The 17,942-nt window shown below is 34.0% G+C and overlaps 2 protein-coding genes across 2 annotated transcripts; one reads left to right on the forward strand and one right to left on the reverse strand.

The window, feature by feature from the left end:
• The first annotated feature begins 5,439 nt into the window (after positions 1-5,439).
• Positions 5,440-7,839, forward strand: LOC117315974. Its single transcript, XM_033870453.1, has 3 exons — positions 5,440-5,994; positions 6,922-7,081; positions 7,577-7,839. Exons 1-3 carry the CDS (start codon positions 5,637-5,639, stop codon positions 7,800-7,802), a joined length of 744 nt encoding a protein of 247 aa, XP_033726344.1. The 5' UTR covers positions 5,440-5,636; the 3' UTR covers positions 7,803-7,839.
• On the reverse strand, positions 7,608-10,387 carry LOC117315973 (putative nuclease HARBI1). Its single transcript, XM_033870452.1, has 3 exons — positions 9,413-10,387; positions 7,990-8,279; positions 7,608-7,724 (listed from the first exon to the last, which is right to left on the reverse strand). Exons 1-2 carry the CDS (start codon positions 10,183-10,185, stop codon positions 7,991-7,993), a joined length of 1,062 nt encoding a protein of 353 aa, XP_033726343.1. The 5' UTR covers positions 10,186-10,387; the 3' UTR covers positions 7,608-7,724; position 7,990.
• Between the last annotated feature and the right edge of the window lie 7,555 nt (positions 10,388-17,942).

A 17,942-nucleotide genomic window follows, 5' to 3' on the forward strand; every position in this document is an offset into this window, starting at 1 on the left:
TCTGTCTCTTTGATGCCCGTCCTACTATGATTCTGACTGCTGTGTCTTTCACGCTCGTCCTTATGTAACATTTTCTTTGCCTTCACATCGACGATAGTCCTCATATGACTCTGAAAGTTGGTGTTCCATTTCACACATCCTCATATGACTCTGGAAGTTGGTGTTCCATTTCACCCATCCTCATATGACTCTGGAAGGTTGTGTTCCATTGCGCCCGTTCTCATATGACTATTGAAGCTTGTGTTCCATTGCACCAATCCTCAGTTAACTCTGGAAATTGGTGTTTTATTGCGCCCATCCTCATATGACTCAAGGAGATGAAGTTGGTGTTCCATTACGCCCATCCTCATATGACTCTGAAAGTTGCGCATGTGGGTTAATGTTGCATTTATAATTAAAAAGAACAAAAAACATCATGTTTTAATATAAATTCAATATTTAATGATTTCTCGGTTAGTTCTGTTTGGTTTTTTTTGATCGGATTTTAATGTTAGGTGTCAAACGTCTTTATCCCGGATGTTTTCGTCGTTCCTCGTGCTCTCGCGTGGTCACGTGACCGGCACGAAGGACTACATTAACACTTGGTCGGTAAATATGGCCAGAGCACCCGACCAACGTATTTTGTCGTACATACAAATATGATACACTTATTCATCGTGCTAAGAAACCGAGAAAAAGTGCTGTACATTCTTCTATTTATTCAAGTATGGTTACATAACGGCGTTATAAACTGGTGTTAATTGAAGAAATGCCGATTAATTGACTACTTTTTAAGTAATTTTGACCGTGTTTGTCATTTTCGTAAGAATGTACAGCACTTTTCGTTGCTCTCATACAATTACCTTCACGCTCGTACCTGTTTCATAAGTATTGATTTAGGGTAGTCGGGTGCTCTAGGACGATTCATAGACCAAGTGTTAATGTTCATTTTCCAATATTGGAACTCTTCAGTGTTTTAAGTATCGAAATCGGCATATAGAAACGAACAAACGTTAATAAACGAATGCAATGGATCGTAATTAATTCAATTAATTATTTACAGATGATTTCCAAAGACATAAGGTATAGTTAGAAGTTTTCGGCTGTACACATGCAAGTTTGTAAATTCGTCACTGTAATGAAACCACCGTCCATGTCGTTGCCATGACAGCCGTTCGAAGCTGCGATCACGAATGCACTGACAAAGTGAAAGTTGAAGTATTTTTCGCAACATGCCGTTTAAACTTAAAATTACATTCACACCTCATATTGATTGGGGTTGTTTAATCATACCGTATCAATTGAATTATCAGAAAACTAACAAAAACACTAAAAAAACACAGAATGAAGCCTTCGCGTCAGGCAGTGCAGACACAACGCGGGATCTGTAAACAATGTGACGTCATTGGAATGTACAAGTTGCAACAATGTACAACAATGTATATTTTACATGAATACACTAATGAGCAACAAAACGGGACGCAACATTAACCCACATGCGTGGTGTTCCATTGCGCCAATCCTCATATGACTCTTGAAGCTGGTGTTCCATTGCGCCAATCCTCATATGACTCTTGAAGCTAGTGTCTGATTGACACCCACGCATGTGGGTTAATGTTGCATATATAATTAAAAAAGAACTAACATCATTATGTTTCTAAAATAAATTCATTATTCATTATTTATTATTTTTTCCCGTCAGTTTTGGTTGTTTTCACCACCGGATTTTAATGTTAGGTGTCCACCGTCCTTATCGGGATGTTTTCGTCGGTCATCGTGGTCTCGCGTGGTCCGGTGACCGGCACGAAAGACTACATTAATACTTGGTCGGTAAATATGGCCAGATCACCCAACTAACGTAGTTTGCCGTACAAACAAACGTGATACACTTGTTCGTCGTACTAAAATACCGAAAAAAATTCCTCACATTCTTCTATTTATTCACGTACACATACAAAACGGCGTTATTTACAGATAATTTCCAAAGACATAATGTATAGTTAGAAGTTGTCGGTTGTACAAACAAGTGTGTAAATTAGACACTATGGTAAAACCACCGTCCTCGCCGTTGCCATGACAGCCGATTTAAGCCGCGATCACGACTGCACTGACAAAGTGTAAGTTGAAATATTTTGCGCAACATTCCGTTTTTTCTCAAAACTAAATTCACAGCTCATATTGATTGAGGTTGTTTTATCATACATGATCAATTGAAATCAAATAAAACTGACAAAAAACACTAAAAAACACATAATGAAGCTTTCGTGTCAGGCAGTGCGGGCATAGTTATCTCGTTAACATGCGATAGTTATCTCGTTTAAACGCGTTAGCTATCCCGATAAAACGCGATAATTATCTCGTTAAAAAGCGTTAGTTATCCCGTTAAAACGCAATAATTATCTCCTTAAAATTCGTTAGTTATCCCGTTAAATCTCGATAGTTATCCCGTTAAAACGCGTTTGTATTCCGCTTACACGAGATAGTTATCTCGTTAACATGCGATAGTCATCTCGTTAAAACGCGTTACTTATCCGATTAAAACGCGATGATTACCTCGTTAAAATGCGTTAATTATTCAGTTAAAACGATATAATTATTCCGTTAAAACGCGTTAGTTATCCCATTAAAACGCGATAATTATCTCGTTAAAACGCGTTAGTTATCCCGTTCAAATGCGATAATTATTTCCTTAAAATTCGTTAATTATTCCGTTAAATCTCGATACTTATTTCGTTAAAATGCGTTAGTTATCTCGTTAAAACGCGATAGTTATCCACTTCAATCGCGTTTGTTGTCCCGTTAAAACACGAAAGCTATATAATTAAAACGTGATAGTTATTTCGTTAAAACGCATTAGTCATCTCGTTAAAACGCGTTAGTTATCCCGTTAAAATGCGTTAGTTATCCCGTTAAAACGCGTTTGTTATCCCGTTAAAACGCGTCTATTATACCGTGCAAACGTGTTAGTTATTTCGTTAAAACGCATTATTTATTCAGTTAAAATGCGTTAATTATCCCGTTAAAACGCGTTAGTTATCCCGTTAAAGCGCGTTTGTTATCCCGTTATAACGCGTTAGTTATCCCATTAAAACGAGATAGTTAACTCGTTAAAACGCGATAATTATGTCGTTAAAACGCGTTATTTATCTCGTTAAAACGCTTTTGTTATCTCGTTTAAACGCGATAGTTATCTCCTTAAAACGCGTCAGTTATCCCGTTTAAACGCGATAATTATATCATTAAAACGCGTTTGTTATCCCGTTAAAAGGCGTTTGTTATCCAGTTAAACCGCGACAGCTATATCATTAAAACGTGATAGTTATCTCGTTAACACGCGTTAATTATCTCGTTAAAACGCGTTAGTTGTCCCGTTAACACGCGATATCTATCTGGTTAAAATACGTAAGTTATCCCTTTTAAACGCGATAATTATCTCGTTATAATGCGTTAGTTATCCAGTTAAAACGCGAAAGCTTTCTCGTCAAAACGCGTTAGTTATCCTTGTTAGATATCTCGTTTAAACGCGATAAATATCTCGTTAAATGCAGTAGTTATCTCGTTAAAACGCGTTAGTTATCTCGTTAAAACGTGATGGCTATCTCGTAAAAACGTTAAGTTATCCTTTTAAAACGCGATAATTATCTCGTTAAAGCACGTTTGTTATCCCGTTAAAACGAAATTATAATCTCATTAAAACGAGATAGTTATTTCGTTAAAACGCGATAGTTATCTCGTTAAAACGAGATAGTTATTTCGTTAAAACGCGTGTGTTATCCCGTTAAAACGCTATAGTTATCTCGTTAAAACGCGATAGCTATCCCGTTCAATCGCGTTTGTTATCCCGTTTAAATACGATAGCTATATAATTAAAACGCGTTAGTTATCCCGTTAAAACGTGATAGTTATCTCGTTAAAATGCGCTAGTTATCCAATTAAAACGCGATAGTTATCTCCTTAAAATACGTTAGTTATCCTGTTAAAACACGATAATTATCTCGTTAAAATGTGTTAATTATCCCGTTAAAACGCAATAGTTACTCCGTTAAAACGCGTTAGTTATCCCGTTAAAACGTGATAGTTATCTCGTTAAAATGCGTTAGTTATCCCGTTAAAACGCGATACTTATCTCGTCAAAACGCGTTAGTTATCCGTGTTAGATATCTCGTTTAAAAGCGATCAATATCTCGTTGAATTCTGGAGTTATCTCGTTAAAACGCGTAAGGAATCTCTTTAAAATGCGATAACTATGTCGTTAAAACGATTTAATTATCCTTTTAAAACGCGATAATTTTCTCGTTAAAGCGCGTGTGTTATCCCGTTAAAACGAAATTATAATCTCGTTAAAATGCGTGTGTTATCCCGTTAAAACGCGATAATTATCCCATTAAAACCCGATAGCTATATAATTAAAACGTGATAGTTATTTCCTTAACCCCTTAACTCCCAACTACGCCAAACTACGCGAATAGCACGTCGGTGTTAGGGAAATGGTCGTATCTCCCTTATTTGTTTACCTATTGAGATACCGAATATACCTAGTAAAACGGGAGAAAATATCCAACAACATTTGTTCTTTGTAAAATTTCATTTTGCAAACTTTTCTGATACATTTTATGAGTTGAAAAAACAAGCCAACTTTTTTTTCGACCATTTTGAATTGTTGACGTCGTGTTTCAGCCGGCGTAATCGTCCAAGCGCGGATTCGATTTTGTATCTCACATTACTTAAAATATAGCAAGAAATAATGCCTGTAAATCACAATAGTGGTAGTCAATACTCTTAATTTTATGCATATTCCACTATTTTACAGGAATCCTGCAATAAGTGATGTTTTTTGTCAATAAAGTACATGTGATGTATGGTTCTATACCGTACGCAGCACACATCGACAAATTTTAATGATTTTTTGCATAAAGAAATGTAATCATTACATATACAATTGAAGCCAAGAAAATACTGACCAAAATACACAATTCTATCAGTCATAACGTACCAAATAAATGATTAAAAGTTTCCATAAGTCCGTATTATTTTAACGAAACACCGCAGTAACTTGACGTCGTGCAAGAGCGAGTCGATAACGCAAGCACCTGCGCGAATACGATCGACAACTTTTAGTTTCTGCTGTTTTCATAACGCAATATATAGGGATTGGATTTCACTTTAATGTTAACCATGCTTTTATGGAGCAATTCCTCTAAGAATATATTCTAAATGGGGCGCTAGCGCGCAATTGCTCAATAAAAGCATGGTTAACATAAAAGTGAAATCCAATCCCTATATTTACACTTACGGATGTTGTTTCTATAAGTCTTTGTGATTACAATATTTTTTCTTTGTAAATAAAAAAAAAACATTTAAAAGTCGTACACAGTGGGGGGAGTCAATTATTAGAACAGCCAATGGTGACGCTTCACAACAAATTGAGACTTTTCTTCCGCGGTAAAAAATAGTTCTGGGCTCGTATGCATAAAAGTTCTAAGTATTTTCCTAAGTTTATACTTAAGTAAATTTTCAATCTGCTTTATTAAGCAAGTTGCTTTAATTCCGTTGCATAAAAATTCTAAGCACCATACTTAGTTGTTTTTTGTAAAGCATATTGCAACCTTCTTAAATGGCTCGTTGCCAAAGGCGTGACATCCCGATTCCCGTACTTTATGTTTACAAACATCTGCACGTGGAAAAAAACACGTGCCTGTCGTCTGCTTGTCAAGTTATTGAAAATGGCTACAGACATAGAGACACCAAGCAAAAAGAGAAAGCCGAATTGGAGCGCGGATGAGTGCCTATATCTAACAAAACTTGTGGAGGAGAACAAGGGTGTCCTACGGGCAAAGTTTGGGGCCGGGGTAACTACCCAGAGGAAGAGGGAGACATGGCGAATAATCTCCGACAAAATTAACGCTTCGTCATGTGTCCGTCGTTCGGTGGAGGAAGTCGAGAAAAAATGGCACAATCTACATATGAAGGGTAAAACAGAGCTGTCTGACCACAGGAGACAGGCTGTGATGACAGGTACGTTCACGCTAACATGATGACGGAATTCCAATTAGTTCCGAAAACCATTTAACCTACTTCATGTACTTAACATACAAATATGCTGTTGCCAAATGCAACGACTAACAGTATATAGGCGTATAGAACAATGGTTTTGCAGAGCACACACTGAACAATGTAAAACAAACATTTGTTTCCTATTATTCAATTTACTTACTTTGAGTGGTAAATCACAACAGATCGTCATATTTTCCATCGTTTGTTCTTACTGCTCACCGCATCGATGGCGGTTGGAACTACTGTTACCAAGAGTTGTCGTTCCTTTCAATGGGAATACTCGATTTGTATGCAATAATAAATTTCAGTACGTGTGCTCACGCTACCTTTCCGACAACTAAACGGGTAAGATGCCATATTTTGCACGAAATTCTGAATTAACGCTACATAACATGATTTATGATAACACAATCTTATATACATGTAATTGTTCAGAAGTTGATCAAATCAAATGGCATGCCTTCGTATCCAATTCGTAGCCGATAACCGGGTGGACAATAAATCAAGTTTTCCATATTTATATATAGAAATATTCATAACTTCAGACACTTTTCAGTGCAGTGTTAGACTTAAACTTCATGACCATATTGATTAGGATTGGCAAATTAAGATGAAAATATATAACAAGTGTGAATTGTTTAAAATTCACGTTTTTACTGAAACATGTTACTTCCTCAATGAAGTGTTTTTCCCCCCAAATACACCATTGATTGATCATGCATGATCCTACATGTATGCTGTTCAAAAATTTAAAAAAAAAACACAGTACATACTCTATATCATATCTCTTTTTTGTTAATTATTGCATTATAGCTGTATGTCAATTTAGTTAATACAAGAGATTTGGGTTATCTTTTTAAACAGTCTAAAAATACGTATCAATTTCAGGTGGTGGTCCATCTTCTGCCCCTCAGATCAGCCCAATTGCCGAAGCTGTAGGAAATGTCATCGGCCTAGACAATGTGTCCATTTGTGGGATTAGTGGGGCAGTTGACACATCAATGATGATGTTACTTAATACTGATCAAGCCTGTTCAGCTATTTCAAGGTATTGTTTATTATCAATGAACCTATCATTGATTTAAGTGCCCCAGAAAGTGTGCACATACATACATGTACATACATTGTACCTTTAAACTGTTGAAGGTTGTGTGCATGTATGTACACAGAGTACAATCTATGTTGCAATGGTACTTGTACATCACATTTTCATCTTATATGTATTTATATAATATATTTTGTATATATTCATCCTTCAAAATGTGTTTGTACACAAATTCTGTCCTACAGAAAGACAGTCAGAAAAAAAAAATCATGTTGTATGAATTTTCACTAAGTACATTCAAAATTTTAAAATGTACATGCATGTATTAAAAATGTCAATTATTTAATTTACCAAAACAGTGCTGAAGTATTCATTCATTTTTGTAAATTTTATTTTCCATGAATATATGATTAGAGGAACTGCATGATGCATAAAACAGTCCACATAATGAAATATTGTAAACTCTCACAGTTTTAAATTGTCTTATTTTTATTACAGATCTTCAGACAATCTACAGCCCCCCAACACTGTAACCATGGCCACAGAAATCCTGCCCTCATCCATCTTGTCATCCTTGCCATCAGACTCCTGTACATATTCATCTCTGACAACATCCTATGACATCCTCAAAAAGCAGAAACTGGAACTGGAAATTGAAAATTTAAAATTACAAAACCAGCTTCTAGCTTTGAAAATTAAGAAAATAACTGAAAATGAATATTGATATGTCAAAATAACAAACAAATGAAATAAATGAATTAAAAATGTATTAGATATTGCTTTGATAGTATTCTTAATGTCATATGAACTATCTTTTTAATTAAAAATCAAGCATTCACCTAATATTCAATTTAAAAATATACTAAATAAAAGGAATTAAAATGAATAGAAAAATAAATACATGCACTTACATCAGAAGTGAGTTGATACAATATGGGTTCTGTAGGCCCTTCCATCAGCTGGATTATCATTGATATTATTGGCATCACCATCTTCATCATTATCATCATCCCCATCATCCTCAATATCATCATGCTGTGGCATATTCAACAGTTTTGCAATGTTGTGTAGAATTCCACAGGCTGTTATCACCTTGCTAGCCCTTTCTGGTCTCAACCTGACCTCTCCATGTAGGACATGAAATCTCCTTTTCCACTGCCCAATGGCTCTCTCGACAATACATCTTGTTGTTTTGTGGGCACTAAGTGAAATAAAATGGGAATTAGAATGAAAATAAATATTCCTAAGTATTGCCTATTACATAAACAGGTATATACACACAATGTATATACTTCATACACATGTACATATAGCAATTTTCATTTCAACAAATTTTATTATATAAGATGTTAAAGTACAAAGGGATTTGACAACAGGCTATGCCTATACATGTATCAGTCTTCTCCCACATAAACAATATAGCAATAGGTAACTTTATAAAATAAATATATGATTATTAACTTTATTTTATTATAACATGCATAATTTAGTATTATTACCATCTTACACTATACTGTGATGATCTCAACTCATATGAGTTTATATTATCAATTACAAGATATTTTATATAATATATATTCTGTTTATTTTTCTTGTAATTAAAGTACATGAATTAACTAATTCAAATTTGACTCCAAAAGTTGAAAACTGAAACATAAAATAATTAGAAATGTGATATATACAAAAACAACCCAAGAATCTCAGCTACCAGTATCAATGTAAACAGATACCACTGAATTATTTTCTCTTCATTTTATTTTCAGATGAAATATTTTTAACAAGATTTCTACATGCTAATTAATTATTCTTGTTTTACTGATTTTTTTATTTTATCATTGAATAAATTGTTTATTTAGCAATATTATTTGATATATTGATATAAAAGTGTGCCTATTAATTTATACGTTTAATAAATTTGCAAAATATGAATTTGGAAATATGAAATGCATTTCAATCAAATTAATTAACCTAATATATAACCTAATATATTAATAACTTTTGCAGTGAAGTGCATGTACCATGAGCATGTACACATATTGCAATTTAAAATGGTGATGAAAATAATGCGATTGCAAATTTAAATATGGTGATAAGGACAGACACTCTTTTTATTTTTATCATTATCATCTACTTTTTTAAATTCGGAGAATGTGAGCTGGACTATGACAACACGGTGTACATAAAATTTCCCCGTTTTGAGCCCCTGTCATTATACCAAATAGAGTTAGTCCCCTTTTGAGAAAATCTCCAATACAACTGACAACAATCGCGCGACTGAAAGAGAAACTTGTAACAAGGTTGGACTAAATCAAACACTGTTTAAGGACCATTTACCTGTTGTATCGTGTCTGTTGTCCAGGTTGTGGGTTAAGGTATGGTGTCAATATCCAGTTCTTACACGGATAACCGCTATCGCCAAGTAAGTGACATCTTGTCGGCAGCATTCTTGTCTCAAATATTCTTGCTAGGCCACTTTCACGGAGAATTCTTGCGTCATGTGCTGACCCTGGCCATCTCGCAACTAAATCTAGAATGCAATAATTTGCATCCACCACAATCTGTACATTTATTGAATGGAAGTTCTTCCTATTCACAAATTCTGGTTCGTTGATGCTTGGACGCAAAATTCGTATGTGTGTACCATCTATTGCTCCAACAACTCCTGGAAACCGGGCAACCGCGTAAAAATCGGCTTGGTGTTTTTTTATTGCCTCTGCAGTCAGAGGAAATGTTACAAATCTCCTGACAACATCCTGATGATTCAATGCATTCGTGACTCTTTGGATCACCCTAGACACAGTGGACTGGTCAACATTAAAATTATCGCCACTACATAGCTGCATTTTCCCAGTAGCATAATATCGCAATGCGATCATGACTTGTAAATGTGGGGGTAGACTGTGGTTTCTTCCCGTCGTTGGGGCAATGTAATCTTTTAGAATATCACTAATGAAAATGATTCCTTCCCTATCAAACCTAAATCTTTGATAAAGTTCAAGACCGTCAAAATTTTGAAGGGGGTCAAACCTGTCTCGGAAGTGCCTTTCTCGTCTCAAAGCTCTTGCAATCTGCTGAGGTGCATTATTCTGTCCATTTGCGGCAGCCATTTTGCAAAAGTAAGTATCTTGCTTAACGATTTAAGACCTGTGAGTGGGTTGTTTAAGTTTAAGAATATTCTCAAGCGTTAAGAAAAATCATGCAAGCCACTTAACGAGATAAGCAATATGCTAAGTAAAAAAATCAATATGATTAGCAGAATTTATTGACTTAAGCATATGCTTAACCATTTAAGAATTTTTATGCATACGAGTCCTGTTTTTTATTATGATATTAACATAAATAATCAAAACATTTTGATAGATTATCATATTTAATATTGTCAAACATGTTAGATTTCAAATAAAAAAAAAATAGCCCTTTGGAACTTAAATTGTAAATGTAAACAAAGCCATGTGCTTGGCGAAAGTAGTTCCCGTACCCTGTCATATTTTCATACGCAAGTTCAAAGGTCAATGTTTCCATGCAAGAATGGTAAACAAATCGGTCTGGTATTGTTATATAGTGACAAAACTGTGCAAGTGTAAATATATGGTCTTGGTTTCATCAGGAAATATCACTTTTGTTGCACTTTTGTGATAGCACATATTTTGAATACGAAAAATAATAATAAAAAAAAAATGAATAAATAAAAATAAAGCCGACGACAGCAAAATCTATTTATAGTAATCGGGTATTTCCTTGATGATCCCTTTTGGTTTCTAAATGGTGGGATAGACATGTGCCTGGTGCCGATTGTTTTCGCGGACCGAACATATTACCGATACAAGTCATCACCAAAACAATATGCAGTGACCATGCACTGTCAACTCAACTAACAAACTGTGAGGTGACACTGGGCATTATGAAGAGCTGCGGACGTACCCTGTATATGGACACAAACAGACAAACAATCATGTTCAGATAGGCCTACAGATGAACATAACGTAGATAAGGTAAGTACATAAAGTGAAGTTCTATAGACACGAGAATACAAAAAGTACAAGCAATATCTTATATGTATTTTTTACAAATATATATTCATGTCATATGTTTACATGAGTATCTGTATGTAATATTGCTTTAATGTCATTTATTGTGTTAGGCCTACAAGATGGGCCTACATTTGTGTATTGGCTCCAAATGATAAATGACTAGTTAAAACAATATTCACATTAAAAACAATGATTTAGTTCTTGTTTCATTTATTTTTTGTTTTATTTTCTTCTTCTTTTTCTTTGTTTGTTGTGTGTGTGTGTGTAAGGGGGGAAGGGGGGGGGGGAGGGTTATGTTACACTGAATTTCATCATACAGTATTTTGTACAGAATTACATGTACCAATATTTATCTCTATGAATTTAATTTCTAATTCTTACTTTACATCAGTATATTTAATATGTTTGTATGTACAAATAGTAAAACGTTCTTGATTTTTTTTGCCAAATTTCTGTTCATGCATGTATCAACTAAAATTGGATGAATTTGCTTTTATTGCATTTCACATAATGAAAATACATGGGAGATGAAAAAGTGAGACCGATTTTATGCAACAGTGGTATATAAATTCAGAAAAAAGTCACATGGTATGGTTGATAAAAGAGGTGATAGAGGATTACTGAAAATACCAAAAAGCTGTTCTTGAGTTTAGCTGGTTGTGAATTCTACAATGTTTGGATCATGCTGTGCTAATATAGGTTGGATTATTATATATATATTCATGTTAGGGCTCATATCCCTACCCCCATATATAAAGTGTTTTTATTGTTACAATGTACTGTGCTTAACAAATGGATGGGGATCAACATGTGACACACCCCAGCTTTTGTCCGAATTCCAGCATTATATGTTGTGTCAGACTTTTTTTATGTGAAATAGACTGATGCATGTATACATGTGTAGAGATATGTGTAGTTGTACATGTTTCAGTAAGTATTCTATGCCAGTAAAGGCTGGGAAAATTGTTGAAAGCAAATAATTTGAATAAATCAAAGATAGGCAGATACTTGTGTTGGCAGATATAATGCTGGTTAGCTAGTAATTATCATTTTATGCTTTATTATGATTAATCCTCTAAGGATGCACACAAGACAGAAAAAATAAGTAATTACAAGTTTTCACAGTTATTATTAGTGAAGAGTGGGACACTGAAGCAGGGTTATAACGTGTATTTCTCTGTTTGAGAGTAACCCGAGTTTCCTCTGACCTAAACACCAAACATAAGACACTTAGATAGAGAGATGTCCTTTCTGAGACATAATGATCTTACCATCAAAATGTCTAATGTCTGGCAGTAGGGCAAGAAGAAACTCTTTGGTGTGCTTATTTGAATTTTCAGAACAATTTTGAAATGCAGATTTGCTTGGTGGGATGGGCATGTTTGTTTAACTTTCTAAAAGTTCATTTCAAGGCTTTTTAATATATTCCACACTAATGATATCTCAATTTTTTTTTTTTTTTTTTTTTTTTTTTTTTGTATCTTTTAAACAGGACCATGTGAAACAAGCAATCAAAAACATTTGAATAAAGTTTATTTTGTGTTTCGGGTATTCCCCTTACTTGTAAGGTCTGGAGCTGTCTCAATTTTACTAGCAAGCTTGGTGTACAAAATTTAATGTGAACATTGGCTTATGGATGATTCTGCCTAATATATAACATCAAAGGTAAGCTAATAGATTTATCTAATTACAAATTCACTACAATTAAAATGTTTATTATCTTATATCTTCTGAGTGTAACCTTGGTATATATTATATATTCAGGTCATGGGGTCACCGGTAGATGTAGTAATACATGTATCGTGAGCATGTGAGCGTGCGATTGGCTAACCCACCCCATTATTCTTTTCCCGCCACCTGTCAAACGTTTACCTGTACAGGTATCACTCTTGCGATACCTGCCCAGGTGAATAGACATGTAACTCTTAACACTCGCAGGATCCCTGGTAAGTCACTCTTATTTTCCTCTAACATATTTTATCTATTTATGATCGATTGTAAGATAATGTGCGTGAGAGGAATGTTAGTAAGAGTGTAATCGTATTTTATTATATTGTTTTAGGTCTTTAACAGGACAATAAAGGATATTTCTCAACTGAATACTCGTCTGTGTGAGGTATTGGTTACATGAGGATATTTGGTTTTGTTTAAATTAATCATTAGTTTCTGCTTTTCGATATGTATGTGAGCTCATTTCCTATACTTCATTATTGACTGTTTCATTTGAAATTTTGAAGTTAGCATTATATATTACCATATTCTTTAGAATAAATCTGTAATACCTTTCAAATAAGATATTTTATTAGTGTATATACATGTATCTGGATGTTTATGATATTGATTTTCTCCCATTTCAAATTTCAGGTACATCAGCTTTAGGACTTTATTTATGTGGATATTTGTGGTGTGACCAATACTAGAGGATAAATGCCATCCCCTGCCACCAGAGACAGCAGATTTAGGCATAGTTTCCCTTAGCTGCCATCTCCCACTGTTCTGTGTCAATGATTAAAATTACAAAACTTAATATTTGTGTTGGTGTTGTTTTTCCACTGCTTCCAAGTTGAATCATGTAATTTTGATCTTAAGTAAATTATTATTTTCAAAAACATGGTACATCAATATATCATTTATACCAAATATGGCTTGCCTGGCCATGTAATAAATATAGTTCAGAATTCTTTATAATCCATAAAAAACATGTAACCAACAAGTTCAAGTGTTTATATCAATCAACTTGTTTGTCTGCCAAACTGGATTATTCAAACTGAAATTTTCATCAATAACTATGTTCCTTGGACTTTCTTCACTTGTCTATATTTCTACATGTGTATTGTCTATGAATTAAGTCTAGGATTTCTCAACCAGGAAGACATACACACACATAATGATGAGCAAAGATGGTTATAACCATTTGATTTGCATGCCTTCAATAATTTTAATTTTCATCAGTAAATCTGTTTTTAGTATAATAGTAGTACCAGATGCTAGTTATTATGACCTTTTTGTTAATCATCCTATATCTGTGAACATGTGGGCTGGCTAAGTATGATAAGTGTTGAGAAACTAGAACAAATACAACAAGTGAAGAAGACCGGAAACATCAAAATGGTCACCTGCGAAATTAGTAGCCATGGCAACCAAAATGGATACAGAATGTACATAGATTATACATGTTGAAGAGAGGAATTGCAATTTTTCATTTTCTGCATTTTCTGTACATAATGGTAAAATTCACATTGATAAAATCAGCTTCAATATCATGATTTGGAGGCACATGTTAGCTGTTGACTAAAACCATAAAATAGGAAAGGAATAAATATAACTGAATATAACTTTCGAAAGATTGATTATTAATGTTAAAACCATGAAAACAATAACCTACTTATGAATATGATTTATAATTAACATTTATAATCATATACAGCAATCTAAGCTGCAAACTGTTTTACATTTCACATTTTTATTCAGATGGGAGCACATGCGCATGTTTTTCCAAGTAAAATATCGCATTTTTACGTATTTTCACTTCTGGATGCTATGGTAACGTTTTAAATAAAAAAAAATAGAAGTTTTGCCATAAAACCTGGGAAGGTCCTCTTTACAAGAACGACTATATAGATAGACTGCTGACTAAACCATTATACCTGTAATAAAAAAATCAAATTTCTTACAATGAAATCTAAGCAGATAAAACGGCAATAACAACTTTTTAACAATAATCACTGCTTTTAATTTCAGTCAGTAACTATGACAACAACTGCAAATAAAAAGAAAATACTACTTTTATTTGTGTTCGTCCTCCTTTTTGAAGAGTCTGATATATCATTAATTTCATAAACTAGCACTTAATTCACTCTCAGTGGCTTAAACCGTATACACATATGAAATAAGTAACTTTTTTCATAAAATCATAAATTTTGGTTACCATGGTAACGTCAATAATGCAAAAACACCACTTTTGTTACTAAATTTGAAAAGGTTATATTTTCAAGTTTCTATATATATATGGGTTGTGTACCAAAAATGTTGACGCAAAAGGGTGAAAAATCATGATGAACCAAAATGTCGGATTTTTTTCAGTTCCATTAAAAAATCCTGGGAGTTAAGGGGTTAAAACGCGTGTGTTATCCAGTTCAAACCCGATAGTTATCTCGTTAAAACGCGTTAATTATCCCGTTAAAACGCGATAGTTATCTCGTTAAAACGAGATAGTTATTTCGTTAAAACGCGTGTGTTATCCCATTAAAACGCTATAGTTTTCTCGTTAAAACGCGATAGCTATCCCGTTCAATCCCGTTTGTTATCCCGTTAAAACACGATAGCTATGTAATTAAAACGTGATAGTTATCTCGTTAAAATGCATTAGTTATTTCGTTAAAGCGCGTTAGTTTTCCAATTAAAACGCAATAATTATCTCATTAAAATGCGTTAGTTATCCAATTAAAACGCGATAGTTATCTCCTTAAAATACGTTACTTATCCCGTTAAAACACGATAATTATCTCGTTAAAATGTGTTAATTATCCCGTTAAAACGAAATAGTTATTCCGTTAAAACGCGTTAGTTATCCCGTTAAAACGTGATAGTTATCTCGTAAAAATGCGTTAGTTATCCCGTTAAAACGCGATAATTATCTCGTCAAAACGCGTTAGTTATCCGTGTTAGATACCTCGTTTAAAAGCGATCAATAGCTCGTTAAATTCTGCAGTTATCTCGTTAAAACGCGTAAGTAATCTCGTTAAAATGCGATAGTTATGTCGTTAAAACGATTTAATAATCCTTTTAAAACGCGATAATTTTCTCGTTAAAGCGCGTGTGTTATCCCGTTAAAACGAAATTATAATCTCGTTAAAATGCGTGTGTTATCCAGTTCAAACCCGATAGTTATCTCGTTAAAACGCGTTAATTATCCCGTTAAAACGCGATAGTTATCTCGTTAAAACGAGATAGTTATTTCGTTAAAACGCGTGTGTTATCCCATTAAAACGCTATAGTTTTCTCGTTAAAACGCGATAGCTATCCCGTTCAATCCCGTTTGTTATCCCGTTAAAACACGATAGCTATGTAATTAAAACGTGATAGTTATCTCGTTAAAATGCATTAGTTATTTCGTTAAAGCGCGTTAGTTTTCCAATTAAAACGCAATAATTATCTCATTAAAATGCGTTAGTTATCCAATTAAAACGCGATAGTTACAGACCCGTGTACGTTCGCAGTTCCGATTTAAGCGTAGCGTTTCCGTAGCACTTCCGTACCATTTCCGTATCACTACCGTACCATTTCCGTAGTACTTCCGTAGCATTACCGTACCATTTCCGTAGCATTTCCGTAGCGTTTGCGTCCACTAACCGTAGCATTTCCGTAGCATTTGCGTTTACCTATTTTCACTCGCTGACCGTCTCATAACCGTTCGGTAGAAAATTTTACGGAGTGTATTTTTTATCGAAACGAAATTTAGTTAAATATACTTACCGAACGTCACTAAAGCATAGTAGCGACAGCAAATAATTTAATTAGGAGGTGAGAATTAAATATATATGGTTATACATCTTTCTGTATCTTTGTTTAGAAAAAATAGCATTCTCACAAAAAACAAGTCAAGTCACATGGTCCATCGATATTAGTGTGATAAAAAAAATGGCGGATCCTAGTATAGTAGTCGACGCATTACGATGGAAACGAATATGAAGATCGTGTCAAATAAACAATATTTCCTTTACTGTGCTATAGTCAAACCTTTAAAACAGTTCCATGTAATATGCACTGGTCAGGCTACATGTATAGGGTACAAATGGTCCAGACAGAATCACACAGGTAAACTAGGGTAGTTAGACTTAACTGTCAGCGACGATACAAACAACACAGCGTGTTGTACACTGGTCAACTAAAGGTACGGTATTCTGTGGACCAAGTGATACTAGGTGTGAAAGGTAGAACAATAAGAGATAATTATGACCTACAGGTAAGGCTATAGACTGCTTCATAAAACTTGGCTTCCAACATTAATGAGAATGTCATCGTGATCTACGGAGTTATTCATTATTTATTTCAGTTTTAAAACCCAAAGGTCTAATCACAAAATTGATAACAAATTGATAAAACCAGAGACCGTATAAATGTGATATATAATTCTCTCGGTAAAACTACGACAGGAAATTCAAATCTATATCTTCGGATCATATGTGATATATATGTATGTATCTGATAAAGTATAACAAGAGTAAATTAATTACAAAGTAAGAGCAAATACGGTATATAAAGTGCGTACACATGTGAAATATAACTGATGTCCTAAATAGAAATCATCCAGATAATCAAGTTAGTCTTGTTATGAACAGTAAAAAGAGACTTAATTCTGAAAACAAATCTTCGTCCGACAAGTGAGACGTTAAAAAACTGTCAGGAATATGACGAACGTAGTTTTAATTAATTAGGACTCTTTTAAGAACAATCCAATTTCTTACAATAATCCAGAATTTACAGGGATAAAGCAGGGTTGAGCTACTCGACCTAGTCAAAAAAAGATGTGGAACTACAAAGTTAAATTATCATGTAAAAGTTCGATCAATCAGGCTATGTAAAGATTTGAATAAAAATATATGTATTAATGCCTACATACCAGACTAGGTAAGTTGAATTGTGTACAAAACATGTAATATAGACTATGATCGTTTAATTTTGATTTAAAACACGTAAAAGATGTAAAAGAGAGGGTGAATCATTTGAATCGCGTAGTTTAAGGCTGATATTATACAGAGGTATTTTTTTGTATCATCACACTAACATCATCGTCAAAGTTGGAATAGCAAAAACTTTTCAACGTTGCTTTA

The sequence above is a fragment of the Pecten maximus genome, chromosome 17 (genome assembly GCF_902652985.1).
Source record: "Pecten maximus chromosome 17, xPecMax1.1, whole genome shotgun sequence".
Lineage (NCBI taxonomy): Eukaryota > Metazoa > Mollusca > Bivalvia > Pectinida > Pectinidae > Pecten > Pecten maximus.